The 27,912-nt window shown below is 41.0% G+C and overlaps 1 protein-coding gene across 8 annotated transcripts in view; it reads right to left on the bottom strand.

The window, feature by feature from the left end:
• TBXAS1 (thromboxane A synthase 1) overlaps window positions 1-27,912 on the bottom strand; it is a 238,029-nt gene that overhangs the window by 108,209 nt on the left and 101,908 nt on the right. For all 8 annotated transcript variants that reach the window (XM_032445779.1, XM_015867313.2, XM_015867322.2 and 5 more), the window contains one exon: window positions 19,560-19,656. In XM_032445779.1, coding sequence (XP_032301670.1) covers window positions 19,560-19,656 — 97 coding nt within the window. The remainder of the gene's footprint in view (window positions 1-19,559; window positions 19,657-27,912) is intronic.

Raw genomic sequence — 27,912 nt, 5'->3', positions numbered from 1 at the left:
AAAAAGAATTGCAGGGTCCTGAGAAACCTTGGTTGAAATTCCTAGCCGCAAGGGGTTCAAGGCACTTCCCAGCATTATGTACGGCTGAGTAAGGGTTTAAGATCTGTGTTTTCAAAGCTCCTTGAATGATAGCTAAATGCTTAAGACTTTCTGACTGCTATCAGTGTCAATCTAGCCAGGTGAAGGGGAGACCTACACCAGCGGCTCGCAGTAAAAATATTATTTGTATGCAAAGATTTTCTTAAGAGCAGAGTATATATTTTAAAATGTCAATTTTAATGTATTTTACATTTTATTGAAAATTTTGGTTTGCATTCTTTCATTCAAAGGTTATAATATGAAGTAAAATAATAAATAGGGCAGCTCAGCTTAAAATCTCTGAGCAGTGAGAAACACTAAAAAATATACAGATAATCAGTAAAGAATGTTCCAAAACTAATGGTCCTTTGAAAGGGTTTCTATCAGTGTTCTAAATTTCTAGATAGCATCTACAAGTTGTTGCCTATTTTCATCTTCCCTATAGTGCAACATCCTGATAGGCAAAATGTACTTCAGCATCATTTACTTAATTCAAACCAGAACACTGGAGTCAGTTCTTCAGACCAGTATGTCCAATACGTGCAAAACAAATCCAGAGAAAAGTATTCCACCATTTTTTCCCTGATGTCAAAATAAAAAACTGAATACAACGTCAAACAAAGTGAATAAAAGGTTGCTTGCAAAGGCTCATCATGGCTTTAAAAAAATGCTAATGAGTTCAAGATGCTACTTACATCAAACTACTGGAAGAAAAGGGCTAGTAAAGATTAAAAGCATGGTGGCAACCTCCAGCTCTGCGAATCCAAAAGCCATTGACAGTTGAAGTTAGTGGGCTGTGCTAAAGGAAATACCACTCTGCACTTGCTGCGTTCTTGTGCTCTTTTCTCTGAGCATCTGCTGCAACTCAGGCAGAGCACTCCTTGGCCCAATATGATTCTTTTTATGTTAGTTTTCCTTTGAAAAGTTGTTCAGAAAGAGAACTCCAGGTCAGCAGTGATGGCGGCACGACAAGCTGTCAACAAATCACATTTGCAATATCCGCTTAACTGAAGAATTTGAATTCCCTGCCTGCCACTTCACAATTGTTTCTAATTACATTAAGTGAATATTTACACATCAGGGAGAAAAACAAACTTTGTATATTAAGATCTCCACATCTATCTGTCAAAACACTAATGTGTTTTCCTGATAGCAGTAGCAGTTTTAGTTCCTCATTTATTTGTCCCTCAAGAAAAAATGGGCTATAAAACTTTGTAAGTAGTTGTGCAGCCCACTTTCAGGATTTTATTTTCCAAGATTTCACATTTGTGATTATTTGTTTGGTTTCAATCAAGTGAAAAAGAAAAACAATCCTAATTTTTCGAAGCACATCAAAGCCTGCTGGTAGGAAAGAGCATTTGTTCATTTGACACTCAAATTAATTTAAACACATCAAGAATTAAGTGTTTGTCAGAAGATAATTTCAACAATAATAAAGTCCTATTGCATACAGATAATATTACAGGACTTATAGTATTATCATGAGTTCCCTCGAGCTCCCAATTTCACTACAGCAGCCTCACTTCACAAACAACCTGTAACCAGATTGTTCCTCATATTGTTCTTGTTGGATTTCTTCAAGGAGAGCAGTTAAAATGCTCCTCTGAGTATCCACAAGTACCCTGTTCAAAACAAATTAACTGTATCAGCTACTTTCACATTCTCAAACATATTATGCTCTAATGGCAAGCAGCATGGACTAAGAAACATAAAGCATAACACCATACTTTGTTACCTTAAGAGCGCTGGGACAAGAAAAATGAGCAAGCAAACAAAAACCAAACTAACCAACCAAAAAACTCAACAGATTGGAGCCCCTCATGCCAGAGATCACCAATCCCTTTCCAGCAAAACTATCTATCTCCAGCGCAGCTTTCAGGGGGTTTCTTCCACTGCACACCTGCAACCTTTTGCTGTGTAGTAACCCCAGAATAGATGGGTGCATATAGAAAAACAACAGGTAATTTGCATAGAGTTTGTCATAGTCCTACCTGGTGAGAGCAAGTTCTTCCTATGCACAGCAGGAGAGGGAACTTGTTTTCCAGAAGCCCGTGTATCAGTGATATTCCCAGGCTGCAAACATAATATATGTGCCCAATACTTCTGCTTGTTATCAGTCTTTATACTTCCAAGCACATCCTTACAGAGTGGTGTGAGAGAAGGGGAAGAGATGGGTCTGTAGTCTCCAGTCATCAGTACTGGCCAATGCAGCATGTGCTCCCACAGCACAAGAACTGGTTCACTATCAGTACAGCTGCTTCCACATCTGAGATCAGTGCTGAATCCCCCAAGCATCCAATAACTGGATAAATTAAAGGGACCTTGAAACTGAAAAAATAGCTCTCTACAACATGCCTGAAAACCTGGTAAAACTTTCCCTTAAAATAAATCCTAACCCTGAGGCCAGCCTAAGATCTTACAGCCAAAACTTCCTATGCTTTGCCAACACAGTATAAAAGCCACCACGAGAGCCAAGGGAATAGCTGAAAGAAGTGAGGAAATTAGAGCTGTCCCACTTGACCAATGAAGAGGGAAAAATCAAGGCCATGCCATCCAGCAGCCAGGGCATCCAGAGAACGACTGACCTGCCATGGTGAAACAGCACTGAGAGAAGAGAGCTTGCTCCAAAAACTTACATTACTTACGTTAAACAAAATAAAACCAAAGCTAGTTAGAGAAGCTTAAAGGAGCAGGACTGAGAGAACCTGAAAATACTGCAGAATCAATTTGTTTTTGCCTTGTTTTTTGGAAGAAAAATGGAGAAAAGTTCCAACAAAATTTCTTGTTATGTATGGTTTTGGAACCAAACAACCTTACTTTGCAAACTGAAACAACTGCAACTTTTCCTTAAAAGCTTTAACTGCTATAAAATATTCTAATCAACCTTTCCCTTTTATTTCAGCTTCTGACTCACCTAAATCAGTCACAAAAAGGAACTTCTATTTTCCACACATTTCTTCATTAAAATCTCCAGAAACATGAAGGGCGATAGAACACAAGTAGGTTGCTCTGAAAGTAATGCCTCCTATTTATTTCCAAGGAAACTACAACAGATACAAAAGGCACAATAACATTATTTGATTGAGTATATTCTCAAGACCTCGGGCCATCAAGGAAGAGATGCAACATATAAGTGGGCTACAGACCGAAGGGTGGACTTAACTATGGATGCTATTGCACAGGTTATTCATGACTGTGAAACATGTGCTATAATTAAACAAGCCAAGAGGATGAAACCTCTATGGGGGGAAGGGCAATGGTAAAAGTATAAATAGGGGGAGGCGTGGCAGGTTGATTATATCACCTTGCCACGATCTCGCAGTGGTAAGCGTTATGTGCTCACCATGGTGGAGACAACCACTGGGTGGCTTGAAACATATGCAGTACCCCATGTTACTGCCTGAAACACCATACTGGGTCTTGAGAAACAAGTCCTGTGGCAACATGGCACCCCAGAAAGAACTGAGTCATATAATGGGACACATTTCAAAAATTCCCTTATAAATACTTGGGCCAAAGATCATGGCACTGAGTGGATTTGTCATATCCCCTACCATGCACCAGCTTCTGGTAAAATTGAATGATACAATGGGTTGTTGAAAACTATGTTGAAAGCAATGGGTGGTGGAACATTTAAGCACTGGGAGAAGCATTTGGCAGAAGCCACCTGGTTGGTCAACACCAGAGGATCTGTCAATCCAGATGGTCCTACCCAATCCAGCTCCCTACATACTGTAGAGGGAGATAAGGTCCCTGTAGTACATGTAAAGAACATGGTGGGAAAAGCTGTTTGGGTCCATCCAGCCTCTGGAAAGGGCAAACCTCTCCATGGAACTGTTTTTGCCCAGGGAACTGGGTGCTCTAGGTGGGTGATGCAGAAAGATGGTGATGTTCAATGTGTGCCACAAGGGAATTTGATGTTGGGGGAGTGCAGTCAGTAATTCTATGTATATATATGTATATAGACCTGTGTGTGTAATGCATTTTAATATTTGTTTTTTTGTATATGTATATATGTATACTAAGCATGATGTAGTGATGTAGAATAAGGGGTGAATATCACTCCATGACAAGCTGGCAGAGTTGATCGTTTGGGTAGGTTCCAGAAAATCCAGAAGAATCATCCTCTTCCAAAAGACAGTGCACATTACTCACTGAGGGCTGCATCTTGAACTTCTTCTGCGATGAGTAATTCACATCACCACTCCATGGATTGCTGTTTTGATTCCAGCTCATTGTGGTGACATCACATCTCCTCACCAGTAAGAATGTGATTCAGGAAACCTTCATTAGGGCCTGACTAACTTGCATACAGTGTTCTCTTTGCTCCTGTGAGCATGAGTGGGTCATGGGACCCACCTGGCATAAACTTTGCAATATACCAACACTACCATTTCCAGTGCATTGAAGCTGAAGTTCAGCTCTGTACACAGTTCCATAGCTGTAACCCACCAATTTGCATAGATGAGCTGATGGAGACGCTCTTAATTTCATGGTGTGACAGCTGTGCAAGGCCATCCAGAATATGGCTTGTCTTTCACCTCATTGCTGTCACTAATGAAAGGCAGCACCCATCGCTTCACTGTGCTCACATCCACTGTTTGGTCTCCAGAAATGTTCAGCAAGCGTCTATGTGAGCGAGTACCTTTTTTTCTTTGCTTTACACACACTTCCACATCAGACACCATTTTGTTAGAATGCCCCTCTGCTACCATCTGTTACACGACAACAAAATCTATCAGAATATCTGTGGGAAGGTTTGACCACTACTGCCATATCACCCACATCCTCCTCAAATATCTCAGGTAGCATAATAAAAACCCTCATTTATTTATTTTTTAATTAACACTGCTAATATATCATGCCATGCATTCAACCTGCAGTTGAGTAAGATTAGAAAGAAATTAAAACAACAGTAGAGAGGGGCTCAAAAATCTTGGGCTCAATGTGGTCTTTGTATTCCAATGCATATACAAAAAAGGGCTCAATTCTAGCTATGCTATTTTCCCCCATGGGATCTCTATTTGATTTTGTGACTGTAAAAGTCAGTAAAACATAAATTTCTGAAAGTTTTTAATGTTATGTATAAAAAAAAATCTTCCATGTGAATTCAATCAGACACAAACTCAGGGTTCTCAACCTTTAGACATCCAGCTCACATGACAACTTGTAGAAGAAGTTACTGATCTGTAGAACCAAGTCACCAGAGAGAGATACTTACAAGTGAGTTTCCTCAGTCTTTAATAATTTTTATTGAGTCTATATTTACTGAGATTCTTCAGGGGCTTATAAACTTAAGCAGTTTGGTTAGATTTCCAAAGTGCTTTTTATATCCAGCCCTTACACCAGAGAGATCAAAGCCAAAGTCAAAGAAAAGGACATTGTGTTTATTTTTTCCCCACATTGGTTACAAAGCTCTATCTTTTCCCTAGGCTTCTGCTCCAAAATGCCAGGATCATCTGGACCAAAACATTCTAAATGGGGAAAAAGTAATTGAAAGAGTTAACGTTTGACAAATTTCTGGAAGGTAAACATTGTAATGGAACGTGGCAAGCAATGTTAATTACAGATATCACCTCTCCCTCTCCTACAGACAGCTTCTTTGGAACTGATCAAATACAGTTTAAGACCTGACGACATTAAAACGTGAGTGAAGGTCAGTGACTGGTTACACTGGGATGCTTCTGAGACATTGTTAAATTATTCAGAATTATTTTAGGAAAGCTGCATAAAAAGTGCAAGAATGCAGTTTTAACTTCATCTAAATGCGCATACTGAAAATGGAAAAGGAAATGGTGAAACTGTCTTTTGCAATTGCCTTGAAAGGGAAAAAAAAGAATATTTCATGCATCTCAAACTTACAGCTAATCTGGCAGAGGAGAACAGTGCAAGATAGTTCTTGTTTTTACAAATTATTTCCCCAGATCCTTTGTGCAAGAGCAGATGTGAAATAAAAAATAGAAAAACTGCACGTTATTTTAGCAAAGCCAGCAGTTATTTTCTTGCCTATTGCTTAGCACTGGTGAGAAGAGACTGGTAGAAGTAAATAATTAGCAACAACTAACTACCCTTTTATTTTGCTTCAGAACAGCTGCTTCCTGATCTGTGTGTATTACCTGTTGCTGCATGTGTCTGTGCACCTAAACCAACCTTCTGTGAGCCATCACTAAGCCTTCAGAAAGAGTGGAATCAACATGAAACTGGCCAGCAAGGTTCAAAGCAGTGAGCACTTGTTATTCTGGAGAACAGAGAGTGAGCCACGTATCACTGACATATCACTGATTTTACACTCATCCTCTTTTTTCTGCTTATTATGGGGAACTTAAAGCTAATAAAAAGTGATGCACTTGGAAGTGCCCTGCAACTTTCCTTGGTCACGGTCAGGAGCACTGTGAGCAGCACAGTGCTTCCCTGGCACCTGCATGCTCTGCTCTGCTGCATGCTCCCTTTTGAAGGCTCAGCCCAGCCAACTATTTGCTGTCAACTACTTTCAACAAAAGGTGCCAAGATATGTGGTTGTTACATAAACAAAGAATTCTCACTAGAGACTAAAATAAGCTCTGCCAACTCATTTTTTACTTCTGATCCGTAAGATTCATAGCTGCAACACACCAACAGCGGTAAGGAGCGCATTGTCTCTGAATGTACTTTCCCATAGAAGTTTTAGGTTTTACTCTTGCAGAACATTACATAGCATACCAAAATAGTTTTCCTGGACCAAGGCTGCTGGAGTTAATCGCCAGGTAACTTTGTAAAGATCAGAAGATAACTTTCCAGGGCATGGTGAGGGAACTGCTGAAAAAATAGCTACATCAACTTAAGACTTCACTGCTCCATCCACTGGAGATTACCACTATCCCAGAGCTTGTAGAGAGTCCATGTGAGCTCTCATTGTCTGATTCAGCACTAAGCTAAAGCCCAAATGGATTTGAAAAAGTCCATGATGATAAATAAACTAAAATGGAGTTGTTTGGGGGCTGAACCAGATGAGGAAAGTTCACATGATCCATTCTATAGGTCTTGCTGTGGGAATTGGAAGTCCAGCTAATATACTTTTAAAAAAGAAAAAAGAAAAAAAAAAAAAAGTGTTAGTATTGTGCTAGATAAGGATATCACCACAATTTCTGACAATAAAAGAAACAAAATAAAAAAAGAAAGAAAAAATAAGCAGACAAGAAAGAAAGAGACAAAAACTTTTCATATGTTTAAGTTCAACAATAAGCATAAAGGCAGGTAAATGGATTAAAATATCTGAATGAAGGACTGAACAGAGAATTAATCCCACTCTTTTTGTGATGACAAAGTTACTTTCAAAAGACTTAAAATGAAAAGCAGAGACTTCCAAGGATCAGTATAGTAATGCCCAGCCATATCACATTAACTCACATTGAAGAGGAGAGAACTTCACCTGCACACACACACATCCCTAAATATAATTCCTATTATATTCTAAACAAAAGTTCAACCATGAAAAGATTTTTTTAAAAAAGCCTCCTGCTCACATAATAGAAAGGGTTCCACAGTGGGGATGGTGGGGAGCTGATTCATAGCCAATGGGCCCATTAAGGGAAATAATGCCCAATGCATCCCCTAGCACTAGAAGTTACCACAGCACGTGTTGCTGGAGACTGGGCAGAAAAGCTAAAGGGAAGATATCTTCCATGGTCTAACTTGTTATAGCACCAGTCTTGTGGCTTCTGCTGCTGGACACTTTTGACACAAGAATGCTTGGTGAGGCTTCACAGATCAGAGGCATGATAAATGGGAACCATTCAAACTATCATATACTGCCAGGTCACATTTGATACAATTCTCAGTGCTAAACTTTCTGGCTTCTGGGTAGGTACATGGAAATGAGTTCTCTGTGCTGTTAAAGGTCATTTGTGGAGACATGAATGTGTTCCTCTACCATCAGAGGCCTTAAAGGGATTTTCTCCTGATGAGCATGTAAGTTATCTCCAAAGCTGGATAAAGATATGAAAACAAAACAAAGTACCAGCTCCACATTCTGACTGCTCAAACATGTAAGAAGGTCAACCTGATTGTTGTAATCAGAGCCTGCATGAATTACATAACAAGCAACAAACTAATTATTCTTTTTCCTAAAAAAAGCAGACTGAGAAAGGTAGGAATTAAGGGACATGACATACTACACATCAGGAATAGGAAAAAGACAGAAAACAGTAAAGAAAATCATTCTGCTATTGACAAATAATAGTTCCAGAAGTCAGAAAAAGGAACTGTCAAGTAAGTTAAAGGAAAAAAAATCCTCCCACAATGTGCTCAAAGAAGTAGGACAAGTTGAACTGCCCTTAAAACAAAATCAAGATATAATCAGAAAACAAAAGGAAGGACCACCAAGAAAAGCACAAACTCTATCTCCACATATATGAGGTACTACATTGACTCACAGCAGCCTGGTAAGACAAGGTTTGATAACGAATCATAGAATCATTGATCAACTTTGTTGGAAGAGATCTTAAAGATCATCCAAGTTTGAATCTTGTGGATGCCATCCACAAGACCAGGTTGCCTAAAGCAATACTGAATCTAACTGGAAAAATGTATTAAGATTTCACATTTTATCCAGCAATAACATGTGTTCTTTAATTAAGGAGCAGAGCCCTGGGAATAGAGTCTAAACATTAGAGTCTAATAACATGTGTCTAAAAGTATTTTTTGTCTTAGGACTTGCAATGTAAAGAAAAGTGCCACAAAACCAGTAAATAAATAGCCAGTGTACATTTGATGAAAGATTCGCTCAGAAGACTGCTTTTGGCCTGAATAGAAAGATATGCTTTCATCCTGTTTTGACTATACTCATACGTTTACCTAACATAATTGGATGTAGTTAATATTGCAGGAGCCTTCAAGCAGTGCACATTTCCCTCATTAGTGGGTTTAAAGCCTTAATGATATCTCCTGTGCTGCAGAAAAGCCCAATGTAGGCTTTAACAGTGATTGGCAAGTTTCAACAGGAGGAAAATACTGGGGGAAGGGAAAACCTAATGAAACTGGTCTTGGTTTCTTCACTCATTCAAAACAGAAAATTTGTAGAATGACAGCAAAAAACCAAGTGGGAATTAATAAGCTGATAAAGAAAATTTCAAAAGTTGATCTTGCAGTAACTCAAAGAAACATATCAAAGAATGAGAGCGGCTGGACATACGGACCCTCCTATCACATACCTGCAACATACTAAAGACACAAAAGCTTAGCCGACAAATGCTTTCCGACAAACAAGTGCATATGCACTGAGTGTTGTCAAATCAGCATCTTCCTACACCTGCAGCAAAACCACCTTTTTGTAGTCTCATTATGCAGCACTTTTTTTCCTTTAAGTTTCAATAGACTTGGCAGGGAAGCCTCACATCCAAGAAGCAGAATGTCACAATATACCATTAACTAAATACATGCAAAGGGTTCAGGTTTTTGTTGTTTGTTTTGTTTTGTTATTGACTAATTTTGACCATTTTCCAGGAACAGAAATTTAACAGGCTGGTTTAGTTTCAAAAGCAGCGCAATTATGTACAGCTGTATTCAGTATTTCTCAACTGCCTTCAACAATCAGTGAAAGGGAGATTTGCACACATTATCAGGCACTATCATTAGTGCTGTAAAGTATGTAATCCAGCTGGTGTTCTGGTGTCTACCTACAAGCAGGTATTGAACCAATGAAGGCTGCACTATGACAGCAGAAAGAAAGAACATTAAAAACAATCAAAACAGCACAGCAATCTCAGTTGTTTCCCCATGCCATATCGTGCTTGTGTATGTTCCCTCCAGTGATTCTGCAAACCATTTTTGTATGTATAGCGTGGAGAAGGGAGAATTAAAAATGTAAATTTCATTAACATTCAGCTTTGCAGTCTTCATAAAGGAAGGTGTCAGGATACCATGGTGATGAGAGCACTGCAGTCCACTAATAAATCAGAGAAATACTTGGGGATAGATTAAAATACTTAGACCAAGCTGAAACATAACTCACATCACAACAAATCCTGCAAAAGATAAGATGACTGCACATCTCAACAGCAATTGTGGTCTCAGCCTACTGATTCACCATGTCTTGGCATGGGGCAATAGAAGTTGAAACTTGTATTTAAGCCTTTTAGCCTCCTTACAGTCAGTGGCATTGCTGAGGTTTATGGCCCATAACATCTGAAAATAGATAACCCGTGTGCTTTTTAATTTTGGAAAAGAGCTGCCATACACGGGAGTGGGAACATTTTATTCTTGTATTCTATGCAGGTAACTCATCTGTTTCCACACTACCACTGCTTCATATAGGAGGGAATCAGCCATTTTTCTTTGCTATCTTACATGGAAATGTAGCCGATATTAGTACTTGCTTCCAGAATCAGAAATTCATAGATCTTAAGCAAACAAATTCACGTGATCTACCTTAGATACAGAGCTATTCTTGTAGGTGTATATAAGAAAATATCCTACATATGTGTTGCTGCTCCTGGAACTCTTAAAGAGATGTGTAGATGTGGTGCTTAGGGACAAGGATTAGCAGTGGACTTAGTATTAGGTTGATGGTTGGACTTGATTGTAAGCGTCTTTTCCAACCCAAAAGACTCTTTAATTCCACATAAGCTGGTAAAAACAGCGTCCTTATGAGAAATGTGGTTTTCCTCAAACCTCACTCCAGTTTGACCCACCCTTGCTGAGGGTACACTGAGCTCTAGCAGGAAAGGTCTCTACAGCCATGACAGCATGGAATCATCAGACCATCCAGGCAACCACTCAGAGAAAGTTACATGTCAGTGAAGGATTAGCACAGGTTCTTCTCAAGTCATCCAGACCATCCTTCCAGACTGAAAAAACAATCAGACTTAACTACAGTCAGCATTTTCAGATCACTTGCTATAAACTGTTCTGTGAGACTCTGAACTTTCAGAGTCACAGGACTCTGGATTCCTTCTGGAGCTTCAGGCCCTCATCCTTACCATATAGTCATTTATGTGACTAGGCACACTGTTTTGCTCACCAAGCAAGATGCAGAAAGGCTGCAGTGCAAAGGAAAGGTGACTAGTAGTAACCACAGGCACTTGCCATGTGATCAAGGTAACTACAAATGAGCTTTCCCACTTTGTAGGACAGATTTCCATGGGTTCGTAATTCTGAAACAGAATTACAAAATAAAAAATTATAAGATAGCCCTCAAAATACAGGTCAGTCAATTGAAACAGTAAATCCTATATTTGCTACTTTAAAAAAAAAAATACTTCAGAAGAAAAAGTCAATTCAAAAGAAAACAAAAAGTCTTCAAATTAAATTTTAATCCTTTTGCTGAACAGTCTTTGTTTGATTTCTGTTTGTTTTTTGGTTTTTTTTAGACTTCTGCATAAAAAGGGGGGATGAAAAAGCAATTCAAATTAACTCCCCTCATGAAATAATATAATATAAAACCCCAACCCTTTTTGTAAGTTCTGAAGCACGATCATTCACTACTTTTAATGTTCACCTGGCAGTTTCCAATATTCTCTTTCACATATGTTAAGGTGACAAAGCACTTCCTAAATGACTTGCTCTTGCGAACACAAGAGTTCTGCAGCAAAGCCAAAAATCAAGCTCCGAACTCCTAAATCCCAACCTGAAGCTTTAATGACAAAACCAGATCTCACCCCGCTGGGATTCATAGGATCAGGTGGTTCCCAAAACATAGCCTACTAATATGTTAAGTTTTTCTTCAAGCCCAACTGAAGTCTGATAAATTTTACAGTCAATAGCAGCGATCATTTTACATTAGTTTTGTGCTATTAGCTGCAGCAGATGGGGAATAAGAGGTAATTTGTTGTGCACGCATAAAAAGACACACACAGTCTGAAAGAAATGACCCTCTCAATATTTATTATTTTAATTTTTCAAATGTCTATTGCAAGCATATGCAGTCCTACTTTAAAACATTTAAACAATACCAGATTTAATCACTTAGAAAACATTAACTAGCAAACTCTGAAAGCAAGAGGAGGAACGAAAAAAAAGTCCAGAATTAAAAGCTGTTTTACAGGATAAAACAGAAGGCAAAACAGTTGCACATACACTGACCAAGATAAAAAGGTTCACCAGCACCTAGAAGATAGCCCTAGGGGAACACTAGGAGAATAAAGTGAATACTTCACTGCAGCTGCTGAGCCCAGGAGCTCCTGCACCAGCAAACCCCCATGAGAACCATCAGGTCAAAGCAGGGGTAAGAGCCCTTGCTCAGCCCTGGCAAGAACTGACACTAGAAAAACCTCTCAGGCATCTGGACTCACATGGCTGTTCAACAGCACCCTCAGATATGCAGATTAATATTATACAGTCAAGTGCTATACAACCAAACACATTTCCTCCCAGCATAGTTCTTTCTGTAATGATGCTATATCAGCCAGGATTTCAAAGCAATGATGATCTAGCAGCTGTAAGAAACTGCTAGGCAAAAAGAGAAAATCTTAATAAATTCACTGCTTGGACATCTTTTCACTTATCCTCATAAAGCACAGAGTGATTCTGAGAAGCAATGAATGTTCTCAGCTCAATGAGACTGAGCCTTATTGTACATGTGGTAGGATTGACACTTACTTGAAGTTGTCCTACAAAGGGAAGGAGGGAGGAGAGAAACTCACAGCTCCAGCACAAATAACTCTGCATTCAAGGCAAGGCCTGCTACGAGGTGCAATGGCTTTGATGCATCATGAACTGAAATATCACTGTGGCATATGTGAGGAGGCACGTTTTATGAAGTTCCCACAGTTTCTCTAGTGAGGACTGAGTTTTTGGCATTTCCTCAAATCTCAAAGACACCTCAAATCAAATCTGTGTACATCTGTAGGCATCCGTAAACATAAAAAATACACGTGTGAGCACAAAGGCAGGAACAGCAACAAATTCTGAGACATGCTGTGTCCAGAAGCCTTTGCATGTCACTTTGCACACCCTATGCAAACCCAACAAAAACAAAGATGAATCAAGATGAACAAATGGAAAAAATGAATCAAAGAATGGCTTGAGTTGGAAGGGACCTCAAAGATCATCGATTTCCATCTCTTCTGACACAAGCAGAGTTGAGAAATGAAGAAATATATCTTAAAAGATTGAGGTGTTAAATAAACTGAAGGCATATTTATTCTTTCAATCCGATGCTTCAAAAAGCAACTTGTTTTTAAAACTAAAAATCGCAGACAATCTAGTAGCACATACTGGAACGTCACTTGCATATTAGACCATCCCACTGAACAGTCATTTCAAAGGGTAAAAAAGAAAAACACCTGAAGACATAATGACATACATTTCAACATTTTTTTTCTCTTGTTTAAATTGTTTGAATCATTTCCTAAATATTGACTTGTCAGCTTTCATACTGTGTATGTCACTGCTGCTCCAAACCACATACCCATGTGCAGGTGAGCCCCTAACAAAGCATGCTCATCTGTTTACGAGTGGAGTTCATTGTACTTTGCAACAACAATTTAGTAACAGACTAACTTACTCACATGAGATGTTGACAATGAAATTGACACAACAGGAAATAATCCTAGGATATTTAATTTGAAGAAAAGAAACATTTCTAAACAAAACAAACAAGGGCACAGGGTCAAGAAAGCATGTATACACATTTTTGGCAACTGAACACAAGTTTTAATTCCATGGCTATTTTTGCACGACTTGTCTCCAAAGGAATATGCGAATGGGTCCACTTTTTAAAACAAAAACCTTATTTCTCAGAGACCATGAAGGAGCAGCCTAGCCTCTAAGCTGGATTGGGCTCTGTGTATATGACTGAATTGCCAGAGTTTACCTAATGACAACACATCAGCTGGGCTGCTGCCTACCAGCAGTGCGTGTACTCTAAAAACCAAGGCAGCATGCAACCAGTAAGTTCTTGCACAAGACACGCAACTGACCCTTTACGTGAAAAAAGAAAAGAACACACAAACACACACAGAGTCAGTTCCTGAGGTACCCAGTCATGAATCCAAGCCCTGCTCTGGAGATATATCAAAGAATCACAGAATCGTAGGGGTTGGAATGGACCTCCAGAGATCATGGAGTCCAACGCCCCTGCCAAAGCAGGTTCCCTACACCAGGTCACATAGCTCAGCATCCAGGCGGGTCTTGATTATCTCCAGAGAAGGCGACTCCACAACCCCCCTGCGCAGCCTGTTCCAGTGCTCCGTCACCCTCACCATAAAAAAGTTCTTGTGCACATTCATGTGGAACTTCCTATGCTCCAGTTTCTGGCCGTTTCCCCTTGTCCTGTCTCCACACACTGCTGAAAAGAGCCTGGCCTCACCACTTTGCCCCTCACACCTCAGATATTTATAGACCTGGATCAGGTCCCCTCTCAGTCTTCTTTTCTCAAGGCTAAACAGACCCAGTGCATATAGCCTTTCTTCATAAGGAAGATGCTCCAGGCCCTTCATCATTTTTGTGGCTCTCTGCTGGGCTTTTTCCAAGAGATCCCTGTCTTTTTTGTACTGGAGAGCCCAGAACTGGACATAGTACTGTATCAAATTTGGATAGACCCTTTCTCAGAGCAATATACACAGACACTTTCCTTTCTGGTACACTGTCCCCAAGCAAGAGATGAGAAAGATCAGCTGATGCATTACTGTATCAGCCATCCTGGATCACAGTTAAACACAATGCAGAAAATGGGCTCCTTCCTCTTTGGCAACTTCTTTGTTGTTGCTTCAAGAGGGATACAAAGAGTTTACACCACCAGGTAATATCAACTTCCTTATCACATTTTCATCATTTTTACTAATTCATTATTATTTGTTATTTCATTGTTACTTTTTCCACTGTAACAGCAAAGCTTCTGGTGAAAAAATAGTGACATTCTCTATTGAAATCAGTGCAGATTTGTGTATTTAAAAATGTCACCCCCCCCCCCGCCCAGTGAGTTGGCACACACAGAATAAAGGAATTGATCTGGATCAACTACCAGTTTCCACTTGTGATAGCCACATGAATTCTGGCAGAACACTGTCTCCAGCATCCTGACAAACCTCGACTAGCCAGTGCTTACCATTGCCCTGGGGATTACTGATCCACATTTTTGGCAAGAGTTTGGCCTGCAACTTTGAGACAATTTGTCATTTATATTAGATAATGGGTAATCTCTTTGCATCTTAACATTCTGCTCTTACAAGGTTTTTTAAAGCAATATTCAAAAGATATTCATAGTAAAGATGTGAAATGTATAATATCAGAGGGAAACATTAGCATATATCAAGTGATTTCAGGCTCAATAAAGGAGAAGTGTTCTAGTTCTCTCTGGATATGGAAATAGGATGCAAGATGCTGCCTTTTCACAGCTGTCATTTGAGCAGACATCCACAGCCAGCATGGATAGGCCCAATTCACCCAACACCTACTGCTATTGTTTTGCTTTGGCAAGCATGGAAGAATCCTTATGGCACTCAGTCAATCCAGTAACAAAACACCCAGTCACTGAAAATAAGTCCCTGCATCAGGACTACCGCAACCACGTCCCTTTGGTCAAATACAACACCATGTCAGCTACTTTCTGGCACACACAAAAGAGGAGAAACAAAAAACTGTCATTATTTCATAACGGATTGCAAGCCCTCCCTCTAGAAGAAAACAAGGCAAAGGTGACCCTTCCTACTCCATAAGAATGGTTCTTAGTCAGGAATCCCCAAGTGCCATAGCCTGGCACTCACATCAACACAGCTGCACACGATGTCTTCTTACACTTTAGAGTCAGCCTCCAAGGCTGCAGGGAGCACAGCCCTTTATCTGTTCCCCTCACTGAAACATGGGATCTCTCATCCAGGTATTAAACTAAACAAACTCTTCCAATAGTCCTCTAAGAAGATTAAAACCACCTTGATTTCGTAACGATCTCCTGACTACTTGCCAGCAAATAGTGACTTTGCTGGCAAATGCACAATCTCAGATTAAGGTCATTCTTCTTACAAGCACTCAAAGACATGACATTACATTATGAATAGCTTTAATAAAAGCTCCAAGTTCACTGAATCATCATCTGATTTGCTCTTGTCTATCACGTACATCCATTGTTTGCAACCCTTCGCAAGTTGAACTTCCCACTGTCTCTTACTATAATGCATATATTTAGGCCAGTTGAAAGAGCAGAAATATACATATGAAACATAAACATTTTCTACCCTACCAGGCTTTTAGACATCATCCTATGCATCCTTCAAGTTAGTGACAATGTTAACACACTGTTGATGCAACTGCTGCATAACCTGGTGAATAATCTCCCTTTGTGACATTCAGGGTTAGGTAACTCACACTTCCCCTCTGGTGTATGAGGCACAAATCTATATTTTGGAAATGATTTTAGTGGGGGACAAAAAAAAAAAAAGGGGGGGGGGGGGGGGGGGGGGGAAGGGAGAGAGAGGGGAGAAATAAGAATATGCTGGATTTTCTCAAGGGCTGTTCACACCCATGGGGCTTTCCATATTTCCATGCTTCCCACTCCAAAAAAATGATACTTGAGAGAATGTTTTAGAACAAAATAAGCTGTCCTGGTTTCAGCTGGGATAGAGTTAATTTTCTTCTTAGTAGCTGGTATGGTGTTGTGTTTTGGATTTAGGATGAGAATAATGTTAATAACACACCAATGTTTTAGTTGTTACAGAGCAATGCTTACACTAAGTCAAGGACTTCTCAGCTTCTTGTGCTGCCCTGCCAGTGAGGATGCTGAGGAGCTGGGAGGGGACACAGCCAGGACAGCTGACCTTAGCTGACCAAAGGGATATCCCATACCACAGAGCATCATGTGGAACAATACACCTGGTGGAGTTGGCTGGAGCAGCTGCTGCTTAGTGACAAGCTATGCACTGGTCAGCGGCTGGTGAGCAGTTGTGTTGTACATCACCTGCTTTGTTTCTTGTTATTGTGCTTTTTCTTTTTACTTTTTTCTCTCTTTCCTTATTACATCTATCTCAAACCATGAGTTCTTGAACTTTTTTATTCAGTTTTTACCTCCACCCCACTGGCTGGGGAGAGTGAGTGAACAGCTGCATGGTGTTTAACTGCTTACCACGTTAAACAACAACATAAGTGAATGCCAAGTCTGAATTGAAATGTATTAACCTAAATTTGTGAACAGCACTGACTCCAAAGCCAATTCTATAACCACTCAACAGCACATCATTTGGGAAAGGAATGGATAAAATAAGGTAAAGAGATCTAGTTTGTGTTTTGAATTCTCCCCTGTCAAACTGACTCTCGCTTGAAGTAGAGAAGCTTGCTTTGAGTAGTTTCTACAAGTATAAGCAGGACATTATTAAAGCCTTAAAACGACATTTATTCAGTCAATATGAGAAGAATCTCCTTCTTGGAAACTGTTTTTCCCACTCTCACCTTTCCATCAGTATTCACTTACAACCAAAATTATACCTGAACAAAATCTGCTGACCTTTTTTACATACCGTACAGCACTATTTATTAACATACAGAGAATCCTTAGTATACAGCTTATCAGAACACCTCACTGAGATCTGACATTGTATGAAATAGAGAGCACCCAATGTGAAAATTCAAGAGGGAAAAAAGATTCTCAAGCCACAGAATCAGAAATGGAAGGTTGCTTATCCTTCACTAATGATAAGTAAAACGTAGAAGAAGAGAATCAAAGTGGAAAGTAAAAGGTAACACCCAAAGATTGCAGCTGTGTGAAAAGACCATGTAAAGAGCAGATAAAAGTACACAAGATTAAGCAAGTTCATTTGAATTAGACTTATGGGCATTGAGCAACTCAGATTTAGTAACAGTGTAGGGGGGGGGGGGGGGACTGTTCCTTTTCTTAAAGAGAAAGGTATGAGTTAAATTTTCACATCTGCCACATGCTTGCTGGAAGGTGGCAGGGATATCGACCAGTCAGTGCCTCAGTTCCTCATGCATAAAGGAGGGCACTGTGCAAAAAAACTCACAGATGGTTCAAGGACAGTCAAGCGATATGGGCAAGATATGAATCTACGCAGACAACTACACCTAGATGATCTCTGATGAAGAAAATAAAAGGAGAGAGAGACTGGTTGCAGAGATCTGAATTAGCCGAATTTGAGAGGAACACAAATATTACACACCATGACGGATGGATGGATGTACAACCAAAAGAGACAGATAAACCTCCCACCACAGAAGTCTGAAAAGAAACTAAAATTCAGCCAGTACAAGAAGGATGTCAGTGTACAGATATATTCAAATGGTGAAGCTGACAGAAATTAAGTGCAGAATGAGTATTTAACATATCCTCAAAGGAACGATCTCTAGTTTCAAAAGGTGTAATTTGGGCATCAGCTATAGCTATGAATAGTGCAAACAACCTACTCATATCAAACATACAGGAGAAAGGCATGCAGACTGGAAGAAATACGTTACATGAATGGGGATGGAAGAAGGAAAGGGGCAGAAAATTCTTTTGAATACAAAGAAAATGGGAAAAAGAACTTTAAAGCATGGAACAACTTCAGCCTAGGAAGCTTGCACACAGTGATTCTTCCATTTAGACATGAGTTTCAGGCAGAATGCAGGGTGAATGGTACTAGTGGTTATTAAATAAGATACAAGTAGTCACAAGATGAACTTCATGTACCAGAAGAAGCAAGCAAAGGAGACAAGCGACCTGCAAACAGACTGACTGGCTGCAGAGAGGATCAGAGGGGCAGAGGAGGCAAACAGTTGATCAGAGACGGAATTTTCCTGGAGGACATAAACAACCCTTCTGAATACTTGCAGGTTTATGTGAGCAGGCTTGTGCATAAAAAAGGGGCCAGGAGGAAGAAAAGAATGGATGGCACTGTGGCAGTGTGTGATCACAGTGACGGTATTACTTACAATATAGTGAGGAAATGGTGGAAATCTTTACTATATTTTGGGCTATTCCCTTCCTTTTATTATTTTTTCTAACCAGAACTCAGAAAAGTGCTTTTCAGTGTATATATTTATATAAGTAAAATAAGTAATCAGCAGCGTAAGCATAAAACCTTGCAACTCCCAACTAAACTCTTTTCTATTCTTTATTTTCAAAGTGCTAAGAAACATGTCAGCTGAGGGAAGCATGTCCCTGACCTCAGCAGCCCATTCCTGTCCTAGAAAATCTAAGACAAAAGAAACCAGGGGTAGAAGAAAGCAAATCATACTGTCCCCATATTACAGATTGAGAACCAAGGGAAAGAGCTAGTATGGGATTTTCCCAAGAGGCGAGTGGCAAAACTGGATATTGAAACTCTCTCCTACATCCATTTGGTGCCTCAGTCACAAGGGCATTGTATTTCTTTTAAGGACAGTCCCTTTCATTCTCAGTGTCCTAGTAACAGAAGTCTTTGACTGAAGCACATACAGTGAGTTTCTATACCTTTAAGTTTTATTGAACCACATACTTTCCCCCACTGTGTTTCCAGCTGTGTTGTGGCTGCTTCTGGTCTGAGCTCAAATTAGCAGTATTATCACCTCTGTCCACAAAGAAGACTCTTCTAACTACTTACAATTCTGTTGGTGAAGTTACTGAAGTCTGTCACTAAGATCTGCTTGATCACCTCAGGTGTGGAGATCACCACAAACATCTGGCGACCAATATAGTACCTACAAGAAAAGAGAGTCATTTTAGCAGATAACATCAACCAGAGAACCATCACATTCCCTAAAATCTTTTTCTTGGTTTGAAAATGCTCACCACAAATAACCACCACAGAAAGTATGTACTGTTGCGCAGATCAGCATCCTTCCCCATCTCTCTCAACTATTAAATTAAAATGTGTGGTCCCGGAATTTAAAGGAAATAGCTTAAAGCATTTACTGATTAATCAATACTTAGCCAGCATTTTAACATAATGGTTTACACACACTGCTCACTTCTGAATTCTGTACAAAGCAATGCCTTATCAGTAAACCCAACTACAGAGGGACAAAACCTTAGCAACAAGCAACTCCAGCAATCATGGAAGACCTACAAAATCAATTATTCTGCAGCTAATCATACAACATGCCTCTCTATGACAAAGCCCTGCCTACAATTAACCTTTCCACAGTGTGGCTGCAGCAAAGGCACATTTCCACCACTTCTGCTGGAAGTACTGGAAGTGAGCATATCTCAGACTTACAGGCTCATCATTACCATCTAACAGGGATCATCTGAACACAAAATGATACCAATTAAAAGAAAAAAAGAAAAGAAAAAGACAACCCAATAACCCATAATGTTTGCTATGTTTAAGAAAGCTAATAATAATTTAAGACAAGAATGGGTGACAACTCTCACTCAATTTCATGCAGCTCTCTGCACCCAGTTTGATCTGGCCTTGCATCACCAGGACCTGTCCCTCTGGGGATTTGACACCACAATGGATGATTCAGAAGCACCAGGACCCACTCCACATCCCACAGCTCCATGGGGCACAGACCTCCCTTCTCCAGCAGTATTTCCCCCAGGGTTTGTGGACACTCAGTGCTTTACTGCTCTGCCAGGCAGGAAGGAGCACCATCAGCAAGCAGAGCTCGTCTGCAACCCCGTACCTTTCCCAGCTGCTGGACCAGAAAGACTATGCTGGTGATGCTGCCCCTGCTGTGCCAGGAGAGAGGAGGCTGGAGGCAGGTGCAGGAAGTCTGGGTAGCTTAAAGCTTAGCACAAGAGTGTAACCACAGATGTTGCAGCACTGTAGTTAATAGCAATGTCTAATCATTTTGGTATGATACAGCTTAATATCAATATGTTGCTTATCACCTGTCTACACTGCAGCAACAGAGCAGACAAGCAAACCTTGGGCTAAATTAAATTTAGTAAGTAGAGGTTCCCATGGCAATGAAGCTGCAGCAGCACTGATTCCACCAGGGGCAAACAAGTCAGACTATATCTTGATTCCAAAGCGGGTTTTCAGAGTCCACCTTGACCCCATTCCACCAAAACTCATAACAAATAAAAGTCAGAAAAGAAAAAGATTTCTTCAGGAAGGAAGAAATCATATTTGGTGGGTTTCCGGAGGGAAGAGATATTTCCCAAATCCAACCCACAAGCTCCACTTGTACCCTAGATGCAGGTTCTAATTATCTATTAAAATAAACCTCTCATCTCTCCTAGTCTGTTAAACCATAGCAAAGCGTTTGTCTTTTGTCAGAAGTTTTCTTCAGAATTTTTAAGCTTGCATAAGGAAGAGCTGGGGTCTCATTTTAAATAGTTTTGATCAACCTTTGGCAAGAGATGATAATACCCCACATGTCGACATGTCGCTTCCTCATGTATTTTGTACAACATTTCTGATGCTAAAGATGCAAAGCAAGCTCCCAAGGTGGAAGTCTGTATCCCTCCGAATCTACCTAGGATGATCAGTAACAAATAATTACTTCATTTGATGAACTTCCTTCACCCTTTATGTTTCTCTTTCCCTCTCCAAGTTTACTGAGTGTCTCATTTAATGGCTAGTGGCTGGTGCTCCAACACATAGCTTTTCTCAGGGACTAAGTCCCAAACATCAAATTCAAATCTTGAAGCAGAAGCTGATTAAGTCTACCCAGATATTTTAACTCCAAACACCACACTAGATATCCTGCAAGGTGTTTGTGTGTCTGTGTGTCTGTGTGTGTACATGATACTTCTAGATTACTTCAGCCTTGAGAAGCTGCAGAGCTCTGGCTACAGCCTGTGGCAGTAAGACGATGGTACCCTCAGTCAGAGCCCTTTTGTCACAGTACACTTTGTGCTTGTATTCAGAACTAAACTATGGGACAGAAGCACGTTCTGTTCAACCTGTTTTTTACAAGAAAGTGACTCGTAAGCCAAACTTATGCAAACAAATCTATGCATCATCCTCCAGCTCAGACCAGTCTTCTGAACTCCCAGTTCTGCTTCCACAGTTAAGGTCATTCTTTTTCATTCACTCTTCTCTAACTTTCTATCTATCTGAGATCTGCTTTCCCCTTTCTTATGCAGCCATAAATAATGGCAGGAAAGGAGAAAGAATAGAAAGAAAAAAGTTATTCTAATCTCCTATCTAATACTTTCAGAGTACAATTTATTTCATGTTTTCGAGGACATACAAAAAAGAGAGCATGTATGGACACAGTTTGCAAGACAAAATCCACAAGCTATGAGTATGACATGCATGAAGTATGAAACAGGACCATAAGAGCTATCACATTTAGCAAACACTGGTCCAGAACCTCCACAACCAACATAAATATGCTTAACTGAGTTTTAATATCCTTAAAATCTTCTGCAGCATCCAGGTCTCAAAACCAAGAGGACATTCCCAGATGCATTTTAAAACAATAACAACAACAACAACAAATTTGTTTTCAGATTGCAAGTAAAAGGGAAAATCCTTCTGAACAATATCTGTTCTTTCAAAGTAAATAACATATGCACCCTTGGCATGTAACTCCATTTTGATTCCGCATTACTACATGAGGATATCACCAGCTTCACAGAGACCTAGATTTATTATTGAACAAAACCCGATATTCCTGTCAGATTTTAATAAATAAGAGTTTGAGAAAAACAAAAGCCTCCCAGCAAGTGCATTACAAATGGATTCATGAATAATTTAGGACCCCACTTCTTATTAACTTTCTCTGGCTTAATCTTTTCGTAGGGTCTGTCCACATGCCAGAGTCCTGCCTTTAACCACAGTGATACAGCACCCCTACACCACTTGGCCCAAACCTCTGTAATACTCTCACACAGGACATTCAGTGTATGCTCATGACTGTCTAGCTCACTCCTGCACAGAAACAAGAACGTGTGAACTCAGTGTCCACAGAGTAATGCAACTCTGTCCACAGAGAAAGAAATCCATTGTTGCACACCTGTGAAAAGAAATGTTCACAACACACAAAAGTGTCATTTTCAAGGGTAGATAGGGTCTCAGTTATTTAAGCCACACTCCTAGGGAAATTCCTATTAAATCTCAGTTTGAATGCATCCCTCCAGAGTAGAGAAAAACAACTATGTTTTTAGATTAGTAGCTTTATATCTGTGGGAAGATGAGACAGAGCTGATGTGGTACATCACCAGCATGAGGACAGCATGAATTTCCTCCAGGGGCTGGGAGGGGAACGAGACACCATGGCCCCATACACTGTTGGTGCCGGAGGGAAGCAGCCTGCTCTGCACCATTGCCGGGAGGGCTGCACAAAGAGTTTCTCAGAGATGTTCAACAGAGGGCACAGATTTACTGGCAGAAGTTATGGAAAAGCCAGACTGCCCTCCAGTGTGTTTACCAAAGGTCAAGGGGGTGGTTACTCTGTAGTGTATCAGACAAGGGAAGTTAATCTGCATTCGGAGTGTTTTAATAACTCCAGAGGCTACAAATACCCAAACAAAGTCAACTGCAGCAGTTTCGTTTGTAGGAACAGGAGCAGGCAATCATCTTTCTTGCAGTGCTTAATGAAAGGGAGAGACTTCTATCCAGGATGCTGCTGTCCTCTTTGCAATTACTTAGCCATTTAGTAGATAGAACATTTCTTTTAACCCCTTGAACAAGTAGCAATCTAGTAAAGATTTCCTCTGCTTTGTGCATACCCCACCAGTGCTTTCTGCAGAACTACAGCCCAGGTCTCTCCCCCAACTCCTAGCACCTAGTTTGGTCATAGCCATAGAAGTCACAGATGCATGAAACCCTGACAGAACCCTAGAATTGTAAAGGCTGGAAAAGACTACTAAGATCACCCAGTCCAACCACCATCCCATCCCCACCATGCCCACTGCCCACATCCCTCAGTGCCACATCCACACAGTTCTGGAACACCTCCAGGGACGGTGACCGCACCACCTCCCTGTGCAGCCTGTGCCACTGCAGCACCGCTCTTTCTGAGAAGAAATGTTTTCTAATATCCAACTTGAATCTCCCCTGCTCTGACTTAAGGCCATTTCATCTCATCCTACTGCTGTGACCTGGGAGAGGAGGCTGAACCCCCACTTCACCACAACCTCTTTTCAGATCATTGTACAGAGTGACGAGGTCTCTGCTTAGTCTCTCTTCTCCAAACTGAACAATCCCAGTTTCCTCAGTTGCTCCCCATGAGACTTCTGCTCCAGACCCCTCACAGATCCATTGCCCTTCTCTGAACACACTCCAAGGCCTCAATGTCTTTCTTGTAGTGGGGGGCCCAAAACTGAGCATGGCATTCAAGGTGTGGCCTTGTCAATGCTGAGTACATAGGGACGATAACCTCCCTGCTCCTGCTGGTTTACATCACTTGTCATGAGACAAGAAGGAAGCCATGGGACATGAGGCACATGGCACAGTGCAGCCCCTCCTGCAGCACACAAACAGATCCTCTTGCTTTCCAGCACTTCACGGATGTGCTACAGAAACACTATCTTGCTGCACTGGGAAAGACAGAGAGCATGTGTGGCGTGTTGTGGCAGAGGGCCATATGTTTTTGTATAACACCCGCATGGGAAACACCTGCAACCCTTTCACCTTGTTTATAGTGCTGCTGTCAATTCACAGAAGACTTTGATCTCCCTATCTATTATCAGTCCTGTGTATAACAAACACAGCACATTAACCATAAATCACATATATGCTGTTAGGCAATAAATAAGCCTGTGTTTTCTATGCTGCACTGTGGTAAAGTATACAAAGATCATCTGGAAAACTAAAAGAGAAAAAAAATAACACTACAGTTTTATTATCTCCACCTTTGTCAGGAAAAAGCAAAGAAAAAGAAAGCATGCAAATACATGGATATTCAGGGGGAAAGGATAATTTACTGAAGACACATTTCCAGAAAAAAAACCCTTCCCTGATCACTCTGCTTTTATTATTTAGTGATAACCATTCCCGGCAGGCAGAAAAATGCAAAAAATGAATAGCACGTTGCTTGTGTAAAATAGGACTCGAGGCTGGCATTACTTGCTTAATTATTTCAGAGGTCAGCAAATTGATTTGTCATGAATGCTGTCCCCTCCTGGCTCTTGCAGAGGCAGCTCAGACCCCACAGGACTGAGCGATACACAACTGACAGCTGCAAAGCCCAAACACAGCCTTCACAGAAATGGTCTCTTTGGTCTAAGAGGAATGGAAGGGAGGGGACAAAAAATTGCCAGGTACCTATCAGTCCAATTATTGTGTTATATTAGCAGCTAGAGGCCTTGACAGTTCCTGGGCCCTCATTGGGTAGGAGTTATACATAAGTAGGAAGCTTGGAGAGCCCACAGTTTAAATAACCCCAAACAACAAACAGTGTGGAAAACAAAGATCATCTTCTGCTTTCCAGCTGCAAGGATAGAGGCCCGGGCAGGGATGGAGGAGCTGGGAACTGCCAACCATCACTTTTTTTCCTATTGACTCCCTGTGTGACCAGCGTTCCTCAGCTGCAATCCATCTCCAAAATTCTGGGGCTAGTTTTTCTTTCAGCTTCTTTGGGGAGCATGTTAGGAAACCAGTAGCCTGCTCCTATGCTGCTTCTCCTGAGGCTGCAATACCACAGAGTCACAGCATCACAGAACCACAGGGGTTGGAAGGGACCTCTGGAGATCATGTAGCCCAACCTCCTGCTAAAGCAGGCTCCCTACAGTAGGTTCCACAGAAAAGTGTCTGTCGGGTTCTGAACATTTCCAGAGAAGGGGACTCCACCACCTCCCTGGGCAGCCTGCTCCAGTGCTCTGTCACCCTCACAGAAAGTAAGTTCCTCCTTGTGATGTGGAGCAATGGAGAGCCCTCGCTGTGAGCATAGAGCACTCACAAACCAAGTAGCTCCAAACAGAGAACTAAGAAATGCACATCACCTCTGTGTAAAGGAAAAAAACCCCACCCTATACAGAGGTGATCTGTCTAGGGAATGGAAATGGAGTACTGGTAGCACTGAGCAGTCTGAGGCACAGAGCGCAGCTCCGCCAGCACATACATGCCTTAGCCTAAGACTAATCCAACCCATTGTATAAATTCATGAAAAAGATATGGCCACAGTGATTTCTATTTGAGAATAAATAGTTCCTCATTTCCTTTTTCAATGAACTGCACGCTTCTTTTCATGTCATGAAAGCTTCAAAATAAGCACACACAACTATTAATTTAATTCCTGACTGCATTAGAAATACGCCGTAACAAGATGCCCAGGCTCTCGCAGACACTTTCTGTGCTGCCTGTATTGCTCTACACCCACCTCTTTGTCCACATACCCAGGATTACAAATGCTATCTTCTCCATACCAAGAACCTCTGCACTATCTCAGTCTTGCACCTTGCCAAAAGACCTCTGCTTTCCCACATGCTTATGGAAATATCAAGAAAGGAGAAAAATGCTGGGATTAGTTATATTCTCCCTACCATTAAAAGCAGAGCTGCATTTAAAGGAGCTCCTCCTTCATTAGGTGTGAGACTGGTGGTACAAGAGCGGTACAGAGTCAGCATTATGGAGGATCACAGAATATCCCAAATCAGAAGGGATGCATATTGGTCAGGGGTACTGATTGTGGTCACTGCATGGTACAGAGCTGAGAGTGCCTTTCAGGGTGCTCATAGCATGGTGCAAACAAGGCCTGTTTCTGAACATCTCCATCTCCAGCTGGGTATTTGTGTCTCCCCTTCATTTACCAGCCCCTTCCAAGAGCAGCACGAAAGATACATACTCCACAAGGCTGTGTGAATTCATTCATGAATGAAGTAGATGACATTTACCCACATACAGGAAATGACAAGGGATTAAATTAAGCTCACAAAGTGCCATGGAGAGGAAAAAACAGCCTTCTGAATTATGGAAGCCAATTGGGCTATCTGTGTCCATTCGGTTTACCGAGGAAATTCTAGTCCAGATCCAGGTGCAAGCTTCAGCCATGGCAAGCACAAAAACTCACATCCTTACTATGAGACAGGGGAGAGAAGCAGCAAAGGAGCCAAACACAGGGAGAGGAGAAGCATTTCTCTCCTTGTTCCAGGCATGAGGCAGGAGAATTGCAGAGCCTGGCAGGGTGCAGACTGTGCTCCCTGCAGCTGGAGCTTCCCTCGCCAGGGCTTGGCATTTATTTTTATCCTGGCGACCAGGCTGATGCGACTGCCACCACCATAGCTCCATGGGTCTGCATCACCTCGCTGCTGCTGATTAGCCGCATCAGTATGCCACTTCATTAATGCAAAATGAAAGCTGTAAATAAAGGATCCTTTTTATAGGATGCTCCTGAAAATGAGAAGTGCTGTGATATTAGTAAGAAACCAGGCTCTCCTGCCTGGAAGTACAGTGCCATTGCTACTGTGGGATGCTCAAAATGCTCATAGCTCTTGGCAAGCTTGCCAGAAGAAGGTTACTAAAATCTTTTCCCACCACGTTTCCCACCAAGCTTGGACTGTATCAGACTGTGTTTTGTTACCCATGTTTAGACTGTGACATTTTCACCAAAGCTTGTTTTGTCTGCGCTCATTAAAGCACAGTATGCCTGACTGACCTCATGTGATGCTGCAGCAGACGTTTCCTGTGTGTTTCAGCATATTTCTGTGCCTGGCCGTTCTGTGGGCCTGAGAGACACAGTGTGGGAGCAGCCCCATCTTGGGCTCTTTGCACCTCATTCCTTACCAAATTTCTCTTTTTTTTTTTTATTGTGAGAAAACCCACCAGGTTACTATTTCCAGAACACTGAATTACTATTTCCAGGGAAGGCAACATCTGGGAGATTGCAAACTTTGTCTTTCCAAACTCTCTTTGCAGCCATCTACACAGCATTCACTTATATGGATTTGTGTGATCGTATTACTTACATTCGACAGCACTACATGTTTTTTTTTCAGTGCAGTGTAAAAAGAGGTAAGGCTACAAGATGGCTGGGGATAAGCAGACAATGTTACTCAAGCTATATAAGGGGCTGCCTTTTCTGTCTTTTATTTAAAAATAAAAAATAAAAAAATAA

This window comes from Coturnix japonica, chromosome 1 (genome assembly GCF_001577835.2).
Source record: "Coturnix japonica isolate 7356 chromosome 1, Coturnix japonica 2.1, whole genome shotgun sequence".
NCBI lineage: Eukaryota > Metazoa > Chordata > Aves > Galliformes > Phasianidae > Coturnix > Coturnix japonica.
This window is presented reverse-complemented; position numbering and strand designations above follow the sequence as displayed.